The sequence below is a fragment of the Pyrgilauda ruficollis genome, unplaced genomic scaffold, assembly GCF_017590135.1.
Source record: "Pyrgilauda ruficollis isolate IOZ18807 unplaced genomic scaffold, ASM1759013v1 scaffold33, whole genome shotgun sequence".
Lineage (NCBI taxonomy): Eukaryota > Metazoa > Chordata > Aves > Passeriformes > Passeridae > Pyrgilauda > Pyrgilauda ruficollis.
Window position 1 is genome coordinate 2954370 of NW_024524711.1, and position 22127 is coordinate 2976496.

General features: G+C 42.3%; 1 protein-coding gene across 1 annotated transcript; it reads left to right on the top strand.

Moving 5' to 3' along the window:
* Nucleotides 1–416: 416 nt before the first annotated feature.
* SLC26A3 (solute carrier family 26 member 3) lies at nt 417–14391 on the top strand. The gene is made up of 20 exons (XM_041474633.1): nt 417–547; nt 1348–1487; nt 1600–1710; nt 1802–1959; nt 2720–2884; nt 3579–3731; nt 4479–4561; nt 5348–5495; nt 5627–5740; nt 5854–5931; nt 6341–6436; nt 7360–7466; nt 7729–7798; nt 7887–7979; nt 9347–9442; nt 10050–10283; nt 12221–12275; nt 12766–12911; nt 13692–13757; nt 14368–14391. The coding sequence occupies exons 1-20, from the start codon at nt 417–419 to the stop codon at nt 14389–14391; spliced, it is 2268 nt and encodes a 755-aa protein (XP_041330567.1).
* The last annotated feature ends 7736 nt before the right edge of the window (nt 14392–22127 follow it).

Here is a 22127-nt window from a genome sequence, read left to right on the forward strand (position 1 = left end):
GAGAAACTGCTTGGGATCTGCTTGTTTGTTCTTTAGGAGATTAGTTTCCTTTGAGGGAGGAAGTTTTTGATTGTACACGGCTGAGTGAGAGATAAATTAACTCAAAAACCATCTTGTCCACTTTTTGGCTGCATCTTTCGAAAGAAATACTTCATGCTCCAGTGAAACACTGCTCTGCAGTGGGAGGAGGAGCAGGGCAGGAGATCACCTTGGCAAAGTGAAGTGGGTGTCTCAACCATCCCTCTTTTGATCTTCAAAGGTGGAAACGCTCAGTTTGGAGCTCACTCAGCTATGCTATGGCTCCCTGCCCCACAGTACATAAGGAGCTAACCCTGTTCTTCATTTCAGGTTTTTAAGTGCCTGGAGCAGAGAGGAGCACACACAAGTAACCATCCTATCCTGACATTTCAGGAGAAATGGTTGAACCTGTGGGTAACCATTATGTTATAGCCAGACCTGTGTACTCGGAGAATGCATTCAATGAAGAGCATGAGAAATTGCACAGATACCATAAAACCTTTTGGGATCACCTGAAACTCTATTTTAGGTAAGGAGATTTTTTTTTTTAAAGTTAGATCTAAGAAACAGTCCTGACTGCTCTTGGACAGCATGAGCTTCATTGGGACAGTGTCCATCTCCCATTCCAATATAGCAAGTGAAAATTCATTAACTAAATTCAATGTCAGATTTTTCTAATGGATTTTGACTGCTGTTACCCTTAGAAGTCTTCCTACAGCTGTATGTAAGGTAGCTTCTCTTTTTCTGGGCCCTTGGCAGCACAGACTCTAGGAAGCCCTTACTGCACCCTTTCAGTACTTAAAGCGGTCCTGTAAGAAAGACATACTCAGGCTTGTTACCATGGCCTGTTGCAGCAGGACAAGGGATGGTGGTTTTAAACTAAAAGAAGGTATATTTGGACTGGATATCAAGAAAAAATTTTTTATAATGAGGGTGGTGAGGTACTGGCACAGGTTGCCCAGAGACATGGTGGATGCCCTCTCCCTGGAAATGTTCAAGGTTAGATTGGGCAGGGCTCTGAGAAACCTGACCCAGTGGGTGGCATGCCTGCTTGCTGGGGTGGAGGTTTGGATTAGATGGCCACAGAAGGTCCTTTCCAAACCCAAGCCATTCTAGGGTTCTATGAGTATTTGGTTTAGAAAGGAGCTCTGAAGGCCACTGGATGTACTTTGGAGCACAGATGGCAGTGCAGATTGATCAGGGCTGTGTCTGGGTGGGATTTTGACTTCTGGCAGCCTGAATCCTTCTCCTTTTCTCACCTCTCTGAAACAGTCTGCAATTCAGCCAAGCCGTTCACTGACAAAATTTTGTCCCCTTGTACCTTTGCAGCTGCTCCCCACAAAGGGCCAAAAAAATTGCTTTGGGTTTGTTTCCAGTTGTTTCCTGGCTGCCAGCGTACCGCTTCAGGGAGTGGATCCTGAGTGACATCATCTCTGGCATCAACACGGGGCTCGTGGCTGTGCTGCAAGGTACCTCTGGGAAATGTGTGTCCTGACACAGCCTGCTAAGCCAGGTGCCAAGGCACTGCTGGCTTTAGCCTGCAACACACACGTCACCTTCCCTGGGCCTCTGTCTTTACAGGTCTGGCCTTTGCTTTGCTGGTGAATGTCCCCCCCAGTTATGGACTCTATGCAGCATTCTTCCCTGTCCTGGTCTATTTTATCTTTGGCACATCGAGACATATCTCAGTGGGTGAGTTCAGGCACACTGCTTACCCTCCTCAGTGATGAAGAACTACATGCTGCCTCTTCAGATCTTTTAACGAGTGCCTTGTGCTGCTCAGGTCCCTTCCCTGTCCTGAGCCTCATGGTGGGAGGAGTCGTCACCAGGCTGGTCCCTGATGACAGCACTGGAAATGGCAATTCCACAAATACCTCAGCAATTAATGATGAGAGGGTGATGGTGGCTGCATCTGTAACCTTCCTTTCTGGGGTCGTTCAGGTTGGTGAATGTATGTGTGTGTGCACACCTATGTGAATAGATGGAGGGTGGCCTGACCTTCCCCTCTGCTTTCTGCTGTTGTAGTCACCAAAGTAATCCTCTTCCACTTTCCATGTAGCCCACCCTGGCTCACTGATTAGAAGACATCTCTTCCCTCCAGTGAGCAGGCACTCACATGTGCTGTAAATCCTTGGTTTTGCACAGGCCTGAGCCCACAACCCACACTCCTGCAACCTACACCTACAGCAAAAAACAATCTGCTGGATAGGAAAAAAAAGCTGTGAAAGTAATGTGAATGATGCAGATGCACCAAAGGGAGTAGAAGCTCTGCCTTGCAATAGTAAAATGCACGTATTTGTTTTTTAAAAAAAAAATAAAAAAAAAAATATCCTTACTCCCAAATAAGGAATTCCTACAGTTCCTCCCTTCCTGACATGCTAACATATTTGTTGCTTCATGAAACACTTGTACTATGTGAAAATATAGGAACTGAAAACCCTAGAAATAAAGATGTATATTTTAGCTATAAAATAAAAATAATGGGTTTTAAGTGCTGTAGAAATTATTCTTACTAGTATTATGCCCTCTGTTTCTAAATGTCAACTTTTGTTGCAAGTCTGGTGAAGGCACATTCCTTAATCTCTGGATGGATGGGATTAGGTGAAAATCTTTGCTTTCATTAAGTATGGCTGTCTTGCTTTCAAAGATTGCTTAAAAATACAAATTAATCCCACTGACCTATGCTCATTTTGTGTTTCAGTTGCTTCTGGGAATTTTCCAGTTTGGATTCATCGTTATATATCTATCACAATCATTAATTAGTGGTTTCACAACTGCTGCAGCTATCCACGTTTTGGTATCTCAGCTGAAATTCATGTTTCAGCTACCTGTCCCCGGATTTAATAAACCATTTGGCATCATCTATGTAAGTGCTAGGTGTTCATTGTTTGCTAATTATTGATATACCTGGGATGTATTTCTGACTGTGTATCACAAGGCAGTAATAGCAAATCAGCAAAAAAATACAAAGCAGGAGGAAAAACAAGAGAAAAATGAGAATATGTTATTAGTATTTAGCCAATATTTAATTTTATTACCAAGCACCAAGTTACACCCCATTGGGATAATTAGGTAATATTTACTATTTTGTGTTGGCATATTTCAATTAAGCATTCAACTCTGCTTTAAGGATTTAATTATTCATTTTTGCTGGACTGATATTATACATATTTAATTTGTATATGACTGTGAGGGCTATTGGATGAGAAAGGAGGGACGAGAAGAACAGGAAGGAAGGAGTGGAGAAAGGCACCTGCCCAGCAATGCCACAGCTCACATTTGCTATCACAGACTTGCCTGTTGTTCCAACCATCCCTCTGGGGCAAATCTGGAGGAGAGGGTCACAACTTAGTGGAAAAGGTCTTTTGCAGGTGCTTCTGTCATTTGGCAGATGCACATTCATTCAGGGGGGCTTGCAGTCCACATCATACCACAGGGAATAAATCCCAAACAGCACAACCCTTGGAGCCATTCAGATACAGGTTCTTCTGGAAGGGATAGTGCTACTGTGCCAGGGCACAACCGTTGCTAGAGCACCACGTTTCTTCCTGATTCTGCAGACTCTGGAGAGCATTTTCAGCCAGATCACAAAAACAAACGTTGCTGACCTTGTCACATCACTGGTTGTCTTGCTTATCGTGTTTGTGGTGAAAGAAATGAACGATCGATACAAGGAAAAGTTACCGGCTCCCATCCCGATCGAGCTCCTTGTGGTGAGTCGCTTCCTTTGATTCTGCAATTGCTCCATGTTACGACGTGGGAAGCAGAGTTTTAACTATTTCTTCTCCTGTTATCTACTAAATGATGTGTTATCATTTTACCTATAATTCAAAATTTACAGCATTCAGGAGCTATTGTGAGATGTTTTACTTCCACATAGCTGTTCTTAACTGAACATATCTGTGGTGTTATAAACTATGAATTTTTTGCTTGGACAGAATTGGCTCTGACACCAGCCAGCTGCAGTCTCACAGCTGAGGCCCCTCTGCACCACACCTGCAAGCAGCCACTGAACTCCTGGATATCTATGGCCACACACAAAATTATTTTGCCCTCCAGCAGCAGAAGGTTTTGCCCACTCTGAGCAGCAGAGGGGTGGAGGAAGCTTCACAGGGGCAGCAAGCCCCTAAAATTCTGGAGGATGTATAGACTCAAGCAGCACTTTTTTTCTCCCAGAGTCATTACAGCACCTTGTTAAAACATACCTGGTTTACTGGGTGGGATGATCTCTGTTGTTAGTAAGATATTCTGTTACAATCTGTGTGGTTTATAAATGTAAACCCATATTTGTAAGGTCATTCAGGAATGACATCTGAACAGCAAAGGGATGTGAAAACCTGGGCATAATTCTGCCACTAGTGATGAGGCTGGACAGTGTGCAAGAGAAGAAAGGTGTTTAATAGATTCTTCACACTCTTGCTTTAATGTGCCTAATGAAGGTGTTGTTCATTATCTTTCAGACAATCTTAGCAGCATTGATTTCCTATTTTGTCAACTTTGAAGAAAAATTTGAAGTAGCTGTTGTTGGAAAACTAGAGGAAGGGTAAGTCACTTACAATTCTCCAGTGGAGCAAGATGTTCTCTTTAGTTTGGCAGTGTTGAACGAGTTCAGCTATGTTTCTGATTAAAATTATCTGCTTTATCTTCTTCAGTAGGTAAATAAACATTTTTCTCGCAATGGTATGACACACTTTCAGTACACAGAAGTTACACTCTAGAGCACATCTCTTACTTATCAAGGAGTACACTGAGACACGAAATAATTGTCCTTCACTTTCTGAGACAGCTGGTGAGCAGGAGATTGATGTTTGTCCTTTTTATTGAACTACTTACTCCTGAACTCCTCCATTTCCCTGACAGCACATGCACAGTTTAGCAGCCACCACCAGTCCTGGGAAGCCACCAGGACCCTGCACAATTCTCCTGCCTGGTCCCATGACCAGCCATCAGCGTCTCTTCCGCACTATTATCCTCCAGAGGCCTCAACATCTGCCCGTCCAGGACTATAGCCACATAAAAATGATTTCTCCACATATAGAACAAAATTTTGGCATAAAGAATCAGGTGGCACATGTCAAGTTAAAAAGAGGGAGGAAGACATTTACTAGGACAGCAGAGTGAGTCTGGAGTGGTCTCTGTAGCCCGGGGTGTTAGCAGGTGAAGCTTGCAGAGCAACAGCTATTTCTGCTTGTGAGTCTCCTTTCTTCAGATTTCTGTTGACTGGAAAAAAAAAAGAAGGAGGAAAAAGAAGTCCAGAGAGGAATTCTCCCTAGGGTCTGCAAAAGACCCTTAGGCATCTCCTTAATGAGTTGGGATTTTTGTCTTTCAGGTTCCACGCGCCGGTTGCACCTGATGTAGGCATCCTCCAGAACTGTATTGGTGATGGCATTTCCATCGCAATCGTTGGGTTTGCAGTAGCCTTCTCCGTGGCTAAAGTGTATTCCATCAAGCATGACTACCCAATAGATGGCAACCAGGTAGGCAAATAACACAGAGATCAATATACTGCATTTATCAATGGGAAATAAGTAATTTTAGGAAAGCTTTGCCTTGTGAATAACTGTCACAAACCAGCTCTTAAGGACAATCTCTTTTATTTTTATTTCAGGAACTAATTGCTTTTGGGCTGGGTAATATAGTTGGTGGATCATTCAAGGGATTTGCCTCCAGCACTGCTCTGTCAAGATCAGGTGTGCAGGAGAGCACAGGAGGCAAAACACAGGTACAGAAGACAACAAGTCATGATGGCATTTAATGAAAGACAACTCTTTTTTTCCCTAGCTAACCATCATGCCTGTGGGCACTTATTCATTGTGGAATTGTTCTCTCTTGCAGATTGCTGGCATTATCTCATCTGTCATTGTTTTGGTTGTGATCTTGGCCATTGGGTTTCTCCTGGCACCATTACAGAAGGTATTCACTGGTTTCATCTAATGCTTCCTCCTTTTCCCAAAGACAGGGCTGCTCTCTGAGCATACTGAGAGTGTTCATTGGCTTCAGTGGGAGCCAAAAAGGTTTGAAAAGCTTGGTTCTTCTTCCCACGTTATGCCAGAAAGGACCCCTACATCTGGTCCCTCAAAGGGAACACAAATACCCAAACACCAAAACTTTCAGGTGCCAAAAATAAGTGAGATTTACAGCTTCAGTCAGCCACCTGCACTGCAACACAGCTGAGGATGTTCCAACAGCAGTGTACACTGGGAGCAGCTCCCTGGCCTTTCAGCTGCACTTTGGACCTATTTGTATCATCTTTTAATTCCTAATGCTTTATATTTTCCTTTCTTACTTAAACAATGAACATGTGTTTTGGTCTTTTTAACAGTCAGTCCTTGCATCTTTGGCTCTTGGCAATTTGAAAGGAATGCTCATGCAGTTCAAGGAAATAGGCATCCTCTGGAGAAAGGACAAGTGTGACTGTGTAAGTGGAGTTTCACAAGCAGCAGAAGTTAAATGCTCTGAACAAGTAATCTATTATACAAATGTTCTTTTTTTTATCCGTTTTACTTCACTAAACAGAAAATACAATATTTGCATGCCTTTTTTACTGGTATATCCCTTGTTAATGTTTTCCATTTTGTCCCATTTATTTGGAGTAGATTCTCACTCATAGTTAATTTTCATCCACTTCATCAAAATCTATTAAAATAGTGCATTATATGAAGTCAAATAGAGAAGACAGTTACAGAAAATGCCTAAATGACAGAAAGTATCCAAATGTCTATTGCATTTACTAAGCATTTAGGGACATTTCTCACAATCACACAATGTGTCATATGGAAGATACACAGCAACAAATAATTGAAAACTGAGACTTGAAGGGTTTAGTCCAAATCGTAAAGATTCTGGCTAGAGGGCAGGACTCATTGCCTCTCAGAAAATTTAGGCTCATAAATGATTCCAGGCCACAGTTTTCCCAGCTATCAAACTATTTGCCCCATGAAAATGCTTTGAACTCTGTGGCTAAAAGTTATTCAGTATTATCTAGTAATTTATCAGTTGTGTACACTCACAGCACCTATATTTGCACATTTACAACTCTCAGCTTTACCAGATTTCTGATTCACTTCTAATCTTGCCTTTCTGCTGGATTTTCATTAAGCATTTACTGAGCCACCTATGCCATTTTAAGCTTTATTGTCTAGAAATTGTTGTCCCTAGAAACACTCCCTGGTGCTGGTTGGTGACTCTGGCCTTGTTTCACAAGGAAAAAAAAAAACCTTACCAAAAGCAGATAGATGGACATGCTGGACCAGATCTGAGATCTATTTCTGCTCCCACCCTGAGCTCATGATCCAGGTTCTTGACATGTTTATAATGTTGCCATGCACTGTGTCCCTACAGATTATATGGGTGGTGACTTTCTTAGCTGCCATCTTTCTTGGCCTGGACATTGGGCTAGCAACAGCCGTGGCATTCCAGCTGCTGACCGTGGTGATCCGCTCCCAGATGTGAGTACTTGCTGAATGCAATGGCATCCCAGGGCCTCCTGTTATAAATTTTCTCCCTCTGTACAGAGAAGGGCAACAGCTCTGTCTGTGCCTTGGTCTGTCCAGCAACCATGCATGGAAAAATAATTTACAGGCGTAAGCCTTTGGATGTGGGGGCTTGCCTCAGTGTGCCACCCCAGCTGAGATGGGTTCATTTGATCCTTCCCATCCCCCAAGTTCCAATGTGGGACACAAATAATTGTGTGTGTGTGTTTGTTCACAGTCCAAGCTGCACTGTTTTGGCCAATGTTGGGAGAAGTAACATCTACAGAAACAGGAAGGATTACACTGATGTAAGAAATGTCTCATTTCTTTTACCACCTGCTGCACTTGTGCTTCTATAGCAAACATTGCCACTGACACTTTTACTTCATTTTACAGATCTATGAGCCAGAGGGAGTGAAGATTTTCAGATGCTCCTCTCCGATCTTCTTTGCTAATATTGAATTTTTTAGAGAGAAACTCATCACTGCTGTAAGTGTCTGGGGCTATTCTGAATATATGAATTGTGTGACACTTTGAGGTGGATACAGTTTCCCAATAATTGCTATATATGCAGTCATTCCACAGTTCAAGGATGAATTTTCTTTATACTGTTGCCACTACTGTAATATAACATGTATGCACACACCTCTGAGAAATAGAACAGCCTGACTCATGCTGAACTTACACCATAGAAATATTTATACCAAATATATACTTATACCATAACAATGCATATTTCAAGAAGAAAGGAGTGTAAACATAGATAATATAAAGGAAAATTTGTTTTATTTTATTCTATTTGCTCTTGTGTATTTTACACACAATAAATTCTAGTTTACTTCTCTTGCCCCAAGAACATAACCACAACAGTCAGAAGAATGCCAAATGGAATCATTCCCTCAAAGAGGTCTTAACATCTTTCATAACCTGGTGAATGCAGCCAGTGTTTCCATAACCAGCACAGAGATCCAGGACCCCTGAGCCCCCACTGTGTGAATGACGCCCACCATCCCCAGCCCAAACACAATTTGCACCATAACCTCCCTTTCCTGCTGCTCTTACTGGGGAGTTGACAAGCAGTGACTCCCCTGAGCACTCCTAATGAGCAGTTCGTTCTTCACATGAGGGACTGAAACTGGCAGAGCAATGAGGGAATCTGACACGTTTGGTTCTCCATGTGCTTGGCTTTCACCTCAGAAGAGCCTGAAGCTTTTTTTCTGTGAGGACAGATGTTCACACCACTCTTTCTCTACAAATACAGATACTTCTAACACCCTTCTCCTCTACACACTAGATGGATGAGGCAGAAGACTTGCAGGAATTTAGTATTTTAGCCTAATTTTATTATTAGCCTAATTTACCTGCCATCTAATTCTGTTAAAGCCAGCTCAGTCTCAAGAAACATATGCAGGCAACATGATAAAATCTGACTTTCTTCTTCAGTAAAAGGAGTGGGTGAATGACCCACGCTGCAGCCAGGAGGCACAAAGCAGATAGAAATCATGAGCTCTCAGATCTTGTCTACCTGGGTGACCACCTCATAATGCAGATGAGTAGGAGATGCCAGCACTGTGCCAGCCTGATGCAGTTTCTGGACTGTGCTAAGCACTGTCACTGCTGTAATGCTGTCCATGCTGGTATCCTAAAGCAGCCCTGCCTCATTTGCAGCCATTCCTGTAGACATTCTTCCAGCCTAAAAAGAGCCCTTGCTTGAATTTGTGAAAAGTGGTAAACAACATCAAGTTCAAACTATGGTCATCATGACTGTAACGAAAAACCGTATGAGGTGCTTTGTCCTTCCCCTGGTGTCACAGAGGTGGTTTTTTGTTTAATTATTCAAATTGCTCATTTTGCAGGTTGGCTTCAACCCACTGAGAGTCCTGAGGAAACGCAATAAAGCTCTGAGGAAGATTAGGAAGATGCTGAAGAAAGGACAGCTGCAAGTGACACCAGTATGTAAGGCAACCCCCCAGGGGTGAGGGGGGAGTTAAGCAACCAAGCTCCCTGTTTCATATGGCAGAGAAGGACCTCATAGCTTCCCTTCTTAATTGGATACACTATTCCCCAAGTTGCCACTTCATAAACACATTTAAAACCCAAGATTTTAAATGGCTCTCACAGTTAGAGACCTACAGATTTACCATAGGCAGAGATTGTACATGTCCACTGGAGTTTTGTTTGGCAACTCATGGCAGGATCAGATCCCACAGAAGTGAATATCTTTCTGCATTAATGGTAGGATAAAGCTGGTTTTCTCCCAGCTCAAATCCTGCATGCCTTTTGTTTGACTTATTCCAAAATTACTGAATTAAAATGTGTCTGGCAACTGGCTTCAGGAAGCAATAAAAAGCCATCATTAAGTGATTATGATGATGATTAAATAATTTCCATGTTTCTCCAGACAAGGGAGAGACAGAACTTTCCAGGTGGGTCCTGCTCTGTCTCATGGGAAGATCAGTTGTGCTTTGCCATTACTCTTGCCCTTGTATGAGAAGTACCACTACCCTGGCTGGGTATTAAGAAGAGAACTAATGATGATATTTTTCTATGTCAACACAGAAGGGCTTGATTTGCATGGCTAACCCTACATATGAGTCAGAGGAAGAGTTGGACAACAACAAGATAGAGGAGCTGGACCAGCCCACCATCATGACAGACTTGCCCATTCGGATCAACTGGGGCACTGACCTCCCCCCTGGCATCACTGTGCCCCAGGTCAACCTCCACAGCATCATTCTGGATTTCTCATCCGTGTCCTTCCTCGATTTTTCTGCCATGACAGTCCTCCGAAAGGTAATCACAATTCATAAGACAAACAGTGATCATATGTGAGAAAATCTTACAAATGCAGTTACACTTGAGGGATACACATGAGCAAAGGAATGGCACCCAGAGGGACCTGGGCAGGAGTGGGCCCACCTGAACCTCATGAAGTCCAACAAGACCAAGTGCAAGGTGCTGCAGGTGCATCAGGGCGATCCCCAGTATCAATACAGTCTGGGGAATAAATGGATTGAGAACAGTCCTTCAGAGGAGGAGATGGGGATACTGGTGGATGAGAAGTTTGACATGACCTGGCAATGTGCACTCACAGGCCAGAAAGCCAATCATATCCTGGTCTGCATAAAAAGAAGTGTGACCAGCAGGTGATTCTTCCCACTCTCATGAGAGATTCTACTCCACTCTCTTGAGACCTCACCTGAGGTAGGTGCCACCTGTGGGGTCCCCAACACAGGAAAGACATGGACATCTTGGAACAGGTCCAGATGAGAGCCATGGAAAGGACCAGAGGGCTGGAGCATCTCTCCTATGAGGAAAGGCTGAGAGAGTTGGAGTTGTTCAGCCTAGAGAAGAGAAGGCTATGGAGGCTATCCTATTAAGTGTGGCCTATCCATACTTAAAGGGAGCCTATAAAAAAGCATGGAAAGGGACTTCTTACACGGGTATACAGTGAAGGACAAGAGGCAATGGCTTTAAAATGAAAGAGGGCAGGTCCAGGTTAGAAGAAATCTTTTACTGTGAGGGTGGTAAAATACTGGAACAGGTTGCCCAGAGAAGCTGTGGATGCTCTATCCCCGAAACTGTTCTATGGCAAGTTGGATGATGCTCTGAGCAACCTGCTCCAGTGTAAAGTGTCCCTGTCCAGGGCAGGGGTTTGGAACAAGATGATCTATAAGTCCCTTCCAACCAAAACCATTCTATGATTCTATTCTGTGTTTGTAGTCTGCTTCTTAAAGGCATTGCTACACAGGCTGGAAGGCCAGTGGCAAACCTTGAGTTTATGTGAATTTGAATGTACATTTTCTATAGAAAATATTTAGGAAATAGTTTAAATAATCAATATAAATTGTCTTGGAATTAGTGTTGACTGTGGTACCCTTTCTTCACCTGGTAAGGTTTTGGGAAGCTTTGCAGAAATGTAGATATGAAATATAGCTTTAAACACCCAGCTGGAGTTGGAGCATTGGAGTTCCATTTCTTCTCCTGCTTTTGCTTGCCCAGATGACCTTGAACAAAAGCAAAAGGCACAACATTTTCAACAGTAGCAACTCCAGTTAACTGTCTGGAGACACAGAGGGTGTGTATTTCCATAGGAACTAAAGACCCACCATGACAGAGGGAATTACTGTTCTGCTCAAGCTCCCAGTTACAAAAATCTCCCCCAGAAGATTGTGAAGTAATTTTTTTTAGTTTCATCGTGTATCATGTAGATACAACAAAGCCATACAACTTATGAAAGATCACCTACTTCTCTGTGAGATAAAACTTTTCAATACTGCCTCTTTTGAAAAGGCTTAGCCACCCCTGTCTGCAGCCATGTGAAGAGATTGTCCCACCTCTATGTGCAACAGAATTTGAGTCTAGATCCACTTACCATCACAGATCTTAAATATCATAGAGTGGTTGGTATATTTGCTGTGGCGAATCACTGTAATGGTAACCATCATTACCAAGGGAGATACAGGCTAGATTTAAGGAGGAAGTTTTTCACAGAAAGAGTGGTCAAATACTGGAATCATCTGCCCAGGGATGTGGTGGAGTCACCATCCCTGGATGTGTTCAAAAAAAGACTGGATGTGGCACTTAGTGCCATGACCTAGTTGAGGTGTTAGAACATGGGTTGGACTTGATGATCTTAAAGGTCCCTTCCAACCTAGAAATTCTGTGATTCTGTGATTCTGTGATCAAGCCCAGCAGAATCTAAATGGTGCCTCCTTCTGGTTTAACAGACTTTGAAAGAATTTGTCCGGCTTGACATTGACATTTACATCGCTGGGGCATACGGTGAGTACTTGCCTTTGCATTGGCATCACCACAGATGCCTTGTCCCACTGCCTCCCCTGCTGACCACTGAGTATGGCTGTGGAGGATCACCCAGTTTTACCTTACAGTCTTGGATAGCAAACAGGTTCCAATAAGTGGAGGTGTAGTCCCTCCCAAGCTGTCCCCAAAATGCTGGGACCGTTCCTTTTACCTGTGGCCACTGCTGTGTTGTGCAGCTCTGGGCTGCAGGACCCACCATCATGCACCCTGGGCTAGGCATTAAGTAAAAAAAGGGGCTTCAATTCCTTCCTGCCTGGCATAGAGAGGGGAACTACTTATGGGCACTTCTGTTCCATCCTCTTGATATCTGTAAAGCCATCTGCTCTAATAAATAAAACAGTGTATTATACCAGCAACTCCCATGTTCACTCAGTGGGCATGCTCAGGATACACAATTTCTTCCTTTTTAAGGCCTGCAGGTCACTTGTGCTTTGATTTTGTTACCTCACAGAGGGCCTCCTGGACAAACTGGAGAGAAGTGCATTTTTTGATGAAGAGATTAAGCCATCCATGTTTTTCCTCACCATTCATGATGCGGTTTTACACATTTTGCTGAAGAAGGACATAGCCAACTCCCCCAAATTAAAGCTTGCTGAGGTAACACTACAGTCTTCATCTTTAATGACCTAAGTGCCTTTCCAGTATTGCCAGGCTCCCAGCAGCACCCTGCACAGCTACAGCTGTGTGTGCTACACCGTCTGTATTTTCAAAAAGATAGTCATTAAAACTCAGTTGGTCTCCAAGCAGATTGAAGAAGAAGAGTGGCTCCTGGTTCAGGTGTATGGAAAACCATTTGTGAAAGGATTGAATAATTCCCACTGGTGGCTGGCCTGGCTGTGGACTTCCAGTCACCTCTTTGGGAAGAACGCAGTGCCCATCCACCAACAGTCCTCTGTGGTCACCCACCCAGCAGAGACTGCTCAATTTGCTGCAGTGGCTCTTGAAAGGCAGACTTTATGCTGCTTGCATATAGGCTTTCCAGCCCCATCTGTCTTCAAAAGGAGTGCTAAAGTAGCGTGGATAAATTAGTACTGCCAGATTTGGTGATGGCCTTTCTGGGAGTGTTCTTAAATCATGAGCAAGAAAGGATCCTGTATACAATAAATGTGTTTAATTGTACCAGACCCAGAATGCTGCTCATGTGGAAACTGTCTAATCCCACTTAACTGAACTGGTCCAGATCTTCTGCACTGACCCAGTGGTGGAGGTCATAAAAGCCTGACAAGTGAGAGCTTTCTTTCTTCCATGTCAACATCCCAGGCATGTTCCAGAGATTTAAAAATCAAGACTTCTTTAGTGTGAAAAATTATAAACATTAAAAAAAAAAAAAAAAAAGCAATCAACTTCCTAACCCACAACTTCTTGTGCTCATTGCAGGAGAAGGGTAGAAGCAGTGACTGTGTCATCATCCCCAGGAACGGACTGCGCAGCCGGGAGTGCACAGTAAGGCTCTGCCTCTGGCCCTCCAGCTGGAGAAAATGCAGCCCAAAAAAGCTGCTCATGGGAACAGCTAGGTCAGATAACAAAAGCTGAGCTCTTGTTCCTAGCTGAGCTCTTGTGTCAGCTCAGGGCAGGAAGCCACCAGACAGTTTACTGAAGGGATTTGGCTTAGGGCAAAGCCTTACCAGAGTAAGAGGGATGGGGTCAGCTCTCCAGCCTTGCGGTGTGCGTGGAGCAGAGGGAAGGCAGGCAAAGGCTGCCTCACCTGGCTGCCTCACCTGGTCTCCTCACCTGTCCACCACAGCTCCTCCATGATAAAGTCACTGGTAGGATGGCCCTGTGGCAGAGAAGTCAACATCAGTCCAGTTTATCTAAATGTCTCAGGCTGAAGGGGAGTCTGGAGACAGAGAAAAGGAAGGGACACATGCAGCCTTTCAGCACAGAGAGAGAAGGGCTATCCAGCACAGGGCAAACCTGTAAGGAGGAAATGTCAGACCCCAGTCTTGCCACCCAAATGCTTCAGGGGATCAAATACTTACACATCATTTACCAGATGACACCTACCCTGGCTATTATTTACAGAATGTGGAATTTTTTTTTTTATTCCCTACAGATGCCAACAGAAACAAAATTTTAGACTTAACTTCCTAAGTATAATATCCTCCAGCAACACAACATCACAGAAGATGAATGTGGATGCTGTGATGAGCATGAAGACAGAAGGATACTTTTAAATACCTTAAGAAGGATTTACTACATAAAGTTATGTTTGAGGTTTTGAAATGGGCTTGTTAGTCTTTATGTGTCTCTGTATATATAAATGTATTTATGTATATATAGAGAGGCTAAAATCACACATTTTCTTATTTCATACCACAGTTTGTAGACAATCTGTACAGTTACTTGAGAATCTATAAATATTTGAAATCTTGTATTGGACACCACAGAATAATAGTTAAGACTGATATTTTATCTTCAGCATGTATATAACTTGAATAAAGTTTTCTTGATGGTTTGTAAGATATTTAGTAGACTGAGTTAAACTTGCTCTCAGCTTACTACCCAAGCACAAGCACAGTGTACATAGTGACTAATGTATCTAATTATGAAGATTGTAGGATTTTCAGATCAAAACACGATTAATTGATTTGCATTGGGCTTGTGTAAAGTGCACAAGGGAGGATACATTTATAGTGAACCATCGTAGATACATATGGAGTGAACCACCATGGTTTCAGTGGCTCCATGGCTGCATTTGTCCATGCACCATCAGGGCAGCTCAGAGACAGTGAGAGCAGCCTGTGAGAGACACGGCCCCGGAGCCTGCCTGGAGGAGCTGTGGGTGTGGAGCTGCCCGGGGAGCAGGCTGAACTGCCTGCATCTATGGACAGATGGGCAGAGGCTTCAGCTCAAAGAATCTACTCTGATACTCTGTACAACTGCTGTCAATTAACCCCCGCTGGAAGCCTAAGGCTTGAAGAGCTACATCACAACTTTTAGAGAAGAACACTCGATGCCCACAGTGACAGAACTTTTAATTTCTCATAGCAAGTGCTAGGGGTATAAAAATCTTCAGCCTAAAGGAAAATGGAACAATTCTTGGAGTCTGAAAGAAACAGCACTCTGAAATCACAAGAGTTTTTAGTTTTCAAAGCCTGGTTTTGACTTTCAGTCAAGCTGGGGTGGCCAGAAATGTGCATTTGGACTTGAAGAATGGCTGAAGGGAAGGAGAAAGTGTTCTGTACTACAGTTTTTATCTTCAGAGTATGCAGTTGTTAAAAACAAAACCTGTTAAATATTTTAATTTTTTTTTTTTATTTTATTATTCTGGAGTTATCTGATGAGAACCAAGCTGGAAGTCGGTATTAAAATTGTGGAGATTTTGACTATAGAAAGAATTAGATGAGCTTGAAGACAGAAGTAGACAAGTTCAGCTTTCAGAAAACACTCATGCATTTGCAGATGAATAACAAGCTGTGTTTCTGTGGTGGGTGATCATTGGCTGACATGGTGTGGAAGACGTGGCCCTTGGTGGCATCACCACCAAGAGATGCTGCTCCCTGCAGCACAAGAGGGATGGTGAGAGCTGCTCATACCAACCACTGCTCTTCTGAGCGTGCCACAGCAGATTCACTGTCAAGTACATGTCGTATGCCAGATCATCAGCACAGCAGTACCTGAAGGCAGGTACAATTAGCACACTGCCAAAGTGCCCTTCCAATGCAGTCTTCCAAAAAACAGAGTATAACACCATCAATCTTTCCAGAACAAGAAACTGATTTGGTCACTACAATATAAAAAAAAATTAAACTATTAGAGAGTGTCCAAAGGAGGGCAACAAAGATGGTGAAGGACCTTGAGGAGAAGCCATATGAGGAGTGGCTGAGGTCACTTGGTCTGTTCAGCCTGGAGGAGACTGAGGGGAGACCTCACTGCAGTTACAACTTCCTCATGAGGGGAAGAGGAGGGGCAGGCACTGATCTCTTCTCTGTGGTGACAGTGACAGGACCTGAGGGAATGGCCTGAAGCTGTGTAGGAGATGGTTTAGACGGGATATTAGAGAAAGGTTCTTCACCCAAACGGTGGTTTGGCACTGCCCCGGGGCAGTGGTCACAGCACCAGCCTGACAGAGTTCAAGGCTCTTGGGCACATGGGGTGACTTGCAGGGATGGTGCAGGGCCAGATTTGGACTTGATGATCCTTGTGAGTCCCTTCCTACCCCGGTAGGTTCCAGCCAGGCTACACCCGGTGGACTGCCGAGGCCAGGATAGTCTCAGCGGAGGCTCAGACCAAGTCCGATCTCCCAAGCTGTTCCTAGCTGCAGGCAGCCAAGCAAGCTCAAGTGATTTCAGCTCTCAGTGATTATCAGCGCTGTGTGATTATCAGATCTTTTGGCTTGCTTGTGGCTGTGGCAGCAGACGCAGGGAGAGAGAGGAGAAGCGCTGTGTAAGGTTCCGCAGGATTCTTTATTAGGGTGTCCCACAAAGGTTCTCAGTGACAGCTCTTCTGCCAAACCAGGCAGAATTAGGGCTTTTATACTCTTTTTATACAGAGGTTTTGAAAACTGTCCAATAAAAGGAGGCCTTGCAGGCCCTGGGCCTGATACACCTTCCAACCCAGACATTCTGTGATTCTGTGATACTGTGCAAAGCACAGGGGAAATTTCACTCTAAATACTCTGAACTTCAGGACTGAGTTCTCCAGTTCAAGAAAGATGAAATCAAATGTAAATTAAGAAAATTGTTATGAGGATCTTTGTAAAATGGAGAGCCTGTATCTAAGGACTGGCAAAAAGAGAAATAGATACAGGGATTTAACCTAGGATAGAGGAAAAGTTATGCAACATAAAAAAAATTATATTGTCCTGTAAGGGGAAAAAAATGAACTGGCCAAACTTAAACATGAACAAGATATTAGAAGATGATTCCTCATTTTTACAATGGTGAGACCCTTTCCAGCTGGAACAAGAGGAGCAAAAAACTAAGATGCTTTTAGGATGAGACGTAAAAATGTTCATGAAAATCATGATACCACATCATACCAGTGTAATCTGAACTGTCAGACTCAAGCTGCTCTTTTCAGTCCTGCGCTCACATGCACCTATACAGACCCAGGCAAACATCCCTATCAAAAGCAATATATGAAGTGTAGTATCTGGTGGAATATCACATACTGCACTTCAAAACCATATGGGATTTTTTGACAGACTTCAGGTTAATAAAAAAGATTATCTTCTAAATTGCACATCTCAGAACAATTAGTTTCTATACTAATGACTTTTCTGACACAGCACAGTGCCACAGAGGATAAATCCCCCTCCCAAAACTGTTCACCTTTTCTTAAATGGACATGGTACATAGGCAGCCTTGGCCAGAGAGCTTTGCACTCCCATGTCACACATCCCTACCAGCTACTTGCCATGTTCTTAAATCATCCTACTCCTTCTTTTTCAGTGTTGTACCAGCAGCAATTGTACTTCTGATGCTTTATGAGATATTCCCTCCGGTACTGGTTATTTCTGCAACTCTCCATTATTCCAATACTAGCATTTTTCTCTAATGCAGATTATAACATCTTGTGGGATACTGTACTGATGCAGATTTACTGCTCTATTTTTGAGACAGGGACCTTCAGAAACCTGACTATTTAGGTTTCTAAACATCCTGCACTGGGTGCTGTTGCTACTCAGTTAGAACACTACCATATACTGAGTTTTAGTATTTTACTCAGGAATTAAGCAAAAAGGCAAATTCCATACCTGCTTTTTGGAGAGCTGACAGGTATCATGTTAATTGCTCATCACATATCTTGAGCCTATCTCTCTTCAGCACAGTACAGACACTTTGTAACTAAATAACAATTTTACAGCCAGAAGATGGATGGAAAATGGAGAAGCCACAGTGCCAGAGATGTTCAAGCCTACTCAAGCCTGATTATCACTTTGCAGTGAAATGTGAAATACAGAAACAAAAAATTGTTTGTTCAATGTCTTAGGCCCAATGGAGAGTGGCTTATAACATGCAAACCCATATTTTTTTCAATTTCAAACTGAGTTCCTATGAAGGAAGAAGTATTCTTAAGCACTTCTTTACCAAAATGCTACTCACAGTTCCTATTCCTCATCCTTGTGTTCAATGTGAGGAATTTGTTTTTTCAGTCTGTATGCATTGCTCCCTTCTGCTTCCTAAGAAGATGCCTGAAAGTTTACCTGGCCCAGAAATGGCAAAGGACAGGTTGAGCAACAATCATCAGCACTTATGTAATTTTATTAGTGGAGGAAATAATTAATCATAAATTATCTTGAAGGTGTGTTCGAGCACTGGCTTTCATAAATAAAACTGAAGAAAACCCTTGACAACTCACACATATTTACTTCTATTTAGTTACTCATTTGGGGTTTTTTCCATAAGCAGTTATGCTGAAGTTCTTTTGTGAAACATTTCTACATAAAAATGGAAACATCCCTGCCTGCCCGCAGACATTACCACTCTTCCCATGACCAGAAGTGTATTACACTGAGTCCTACTGGCACTCAAGAATCACTTGAATTGTATTATCAAAAGTGCTCACTAAAGTTTCATAATGGCTGAGCTAATTTACCAGCTTCCTGCTGCTATTCCACCCACACATTTCTGGATGTATGCTGCATTTTTAAATACTTTAATCTCTTGCATTCGTGAACTGAGTCTACACTGAAAATAAATTTTACAAAACAACACCAACAAATTAATGCCTCATACTCAAGAGAATACACAGATCCCATTAGAGTATGAGAAGTTTCTAAAGTTGGTGTCTCATGGCTAAGTCAAGAATAAAAGGGGCTTAAACATCCTTATTTTCACTCACATTGCCCAAAGAAATTCAGTCAGTTCAGTTTGCAAACTGGACAGTGTGAATCACCAGTGTGAGTATAATACATCTGAACACAAAAGCTCAAAAGCTCACAACTGTGAAGGGACAATTACTGCATCAAGGTGATTTATGAATTGCTAAGAATTGTTTTTAACACCATAAAATAAATACGAAGGGAAATACAACTTGTATAATGCTGATATTTACTTTAGAAATGTAATCAGGATGAAAATGAATCCAAACCTTGCACATTTCTCTGCTGTACTGGACTCTGTGTCATACATACAAAAAGTTCAAACTTATTTCCCATACATTCAATATTCCATTGCAGCTCCAATCCACAGTGTCCTCCACTTTCCCAGGTTTGACAGGACCTTCTGCTGTGAACCTGAGCCTGCTTTTGTCAGCAGCCCAGCAATGCACACAGAGAGAAACAACTCAAAAGCAGACAAAAGTTTTACGGAGCAGAAAACAGTTTAAGAAGAGAGGGGTGTGCTCAGACTTGATCCACAGGGAAAGCATATCCACAAATGCGTTTTTGAGAACACCTGACTTCCACTAAGGGGAAGACAGTTTTCTCCCTTGCTATGTGTGCAAATTCAAAAGTGGAGTTAGGTAATAGTAGAGTTACTTCTACTTCAGTTTGTAACAATCAGTTTTTGACAGTCTTTGAGAGCAGGAAGTGAAAAGAAATGGAAAATTCATCCAGTAAGTTTTTATAATTCTCTTGGATCGGATTTTAAAAAAATAATTCATAGTTTTAATTCTTTTTAGAAGAAAAATATGACTTAACACATGTAGGTAACCAGTCTTTAAGTTAACAGTATTAAAAAAACCCTACCACAAACAGAAAGTATAGTTCTCACAATTGGTCCCCTGGTTATAAAGTATGCATGGCTGCAGGCAACTCTTTAAGCAAAGTTAGAGATAGAATCAAGGATAAAGTGTAAGGAGACAAGCATCTAAAGCACAGATGTTTTCAGCCATCTGCTGATGCCCTTTCATTCTTTCCATGGTGAACACCAACCATCAACAAACTCTTTTTCATTGTTTATGTAACATTGTTAGAGGAACCTGAAATGGCTGACAGATTTAAATGTCAGAGTTCTCTTTAAAACCTGAGATCTGCTTGGCAATGCTTCGGAAAGGAGATCACTGCCACAGACAAGCATATTTATTCAAAATAAACATAATTAATTAAATTCAAATGTTTGTCTTTACAGTAAGAAGGAATCCAAAGGAATCACATCTCACCATTCTAGCTCTGTCAATTACACCATTAAATACAACACGAATTTTGTAACCTCTCAGTAAAATGATCAAGTATTCATAAAAAAAAAAAACAAAACACCCAACCATACAAATCAAGGGAAAAAAACACCCTAAAACATACACAAAACCCATAAACAAATTAAAAAGACAGTTAACACAGGGTTTCAAGCAGAGGAAGCATTTTTAAACTTTGTAAATATGGAAACATCAACAGTGCCCTTAGTTACATAGGTAATAGATTTATATATATAATCTAATCCAGATTTAATATTAAAAAAATATATTTAAGTCTTCCTCTTACAAGACAACAAAGAAATTTGGCTCAAGTCCAAGACCTGCCTACATAGGATGACTTTTCAGCTAAGTTCTCTTATCACAGACTTTTGGTCCATGGTCATTAACCAGCTCAAGGGATCTCACTGATTTTTTGGGTAATACATCATTGTCCCTATGACCTATGTCACCTTTGTTTCAAATACAGAGGAAAAAAATTCTCACGCACTGTCTACAGTGACAATGATAGAGATACATTAATCTCCCCTGCTTCTTGATAGAGCAAAAACTGCTGTTTTCCCTTAATCAATTCATCTGCCTCAGCATTTTCAGGAAAGCACTTAGAGTAACTGCAATAGTTTGGACACAGAACTATTTTGAACTCTTCATCTGGGTCAAGAAATGGGCAAACACGTAACAGAAGCTTGCAACCTGACTTACTTCAAAAACACAGTAGGGTGGAAAGAGTTGCCTCATCTCCTCATCACCTGTGACTGTGGGTAGTGGCACATTCCAGAATGTCTGATTTTCCCAAACCCAGAGCAGGGGTGGGGTGGACACACAGCCCTCCCTCGGGACACCACGCGTGTCCCAGAACAGTGAGCTGGCAGCTGGAGCCCTCTGAGTCCCTGCAGCGCAGCTGGGCTGGGCCTGAGCTCGGCTTGGCAGAGGCCAAGGACAACAACCTGACACACAGCTTTCCTCACAGATGAAGGACAAGAACCTGACATGCAGCTTTCCTCACAGATGAAGGACAACAACCTGACACACAGCTTTCCTCACAGATGAAGGACAACAACCTGACACACAGCTTTCCTCACAGATGAAGGACAGGAATCTGACACGCAGCTTTCCTCACAGATGAAGTCACCTGCTGTAACATAAATGTGCCTCCTCCCAGTCAAGTTTACAGTGACAGAAAGGGTCCTCCAAAGTTCCTCCTGTGTTTGTTATTACTGAAAGAAAAGAATGCTGGCAGAGCCATTTTTGCCTTCACATGCATAGAAACAGTAAATTTTCAACCAGCCCATCTCACAGCACACTATCACAATCAGCCTCTTTTTCTTCACCACTGTATTTTATTTAAAATTACTTAGTTTTCAGAGCAACCAAACCAAATAACTCTCTCTTAGAAAGAAGTATGTTACAGCTAAGCAGATTCTCAAGCAGTTGACACTGGCCATTTGCATACCCCAGAATTTATTTGTATCCCGTCTCTAAAGAAGTATTTACTTGAAAGGCAGTCTAAAAGATTTGGCCCACATGGTCACAAGGAAATCAATGGCAGTCAAGAACAGAATAAATCTAAAGACCCCTTGCTCTACCAACTAAAAATATGAAGTTTAGACATAAAAATACAAAATTTGGAATGTTGCACTGTCACAGCTCTTTCATAAATTTAACACTTATGAATCTGGAAAAGAATTTTTACAAAATAAAAAAGTAACATTGAGGCTTTAAGATGGCTCAGATTAT

Bases quoted from the DNA above. Each gene is read 5' to 3' on its own strand.
- SLC26A3 (XM_041474633.1), top strand. From the start codon at position 417: ATGGTTGAACCTGTGGGTAACCATTATGTTATAGCCAGACCTGTGTAC. The intron at 3,732-4,478 runs GTGAGTCGCTTC...ATTATCTTTCAG, and splicing joins TCCCGATCGAGCTCCTTGTG to ACAATCTTAGCAGCATTGAT. The intron at 4,562-5,347 runs GTAAGTCACTTA...TTTGTCTTTCAG, and splicing joins GTTGGAAAACTAGAGGAAGG to GTTCCACGCGCCGGTTGCAC.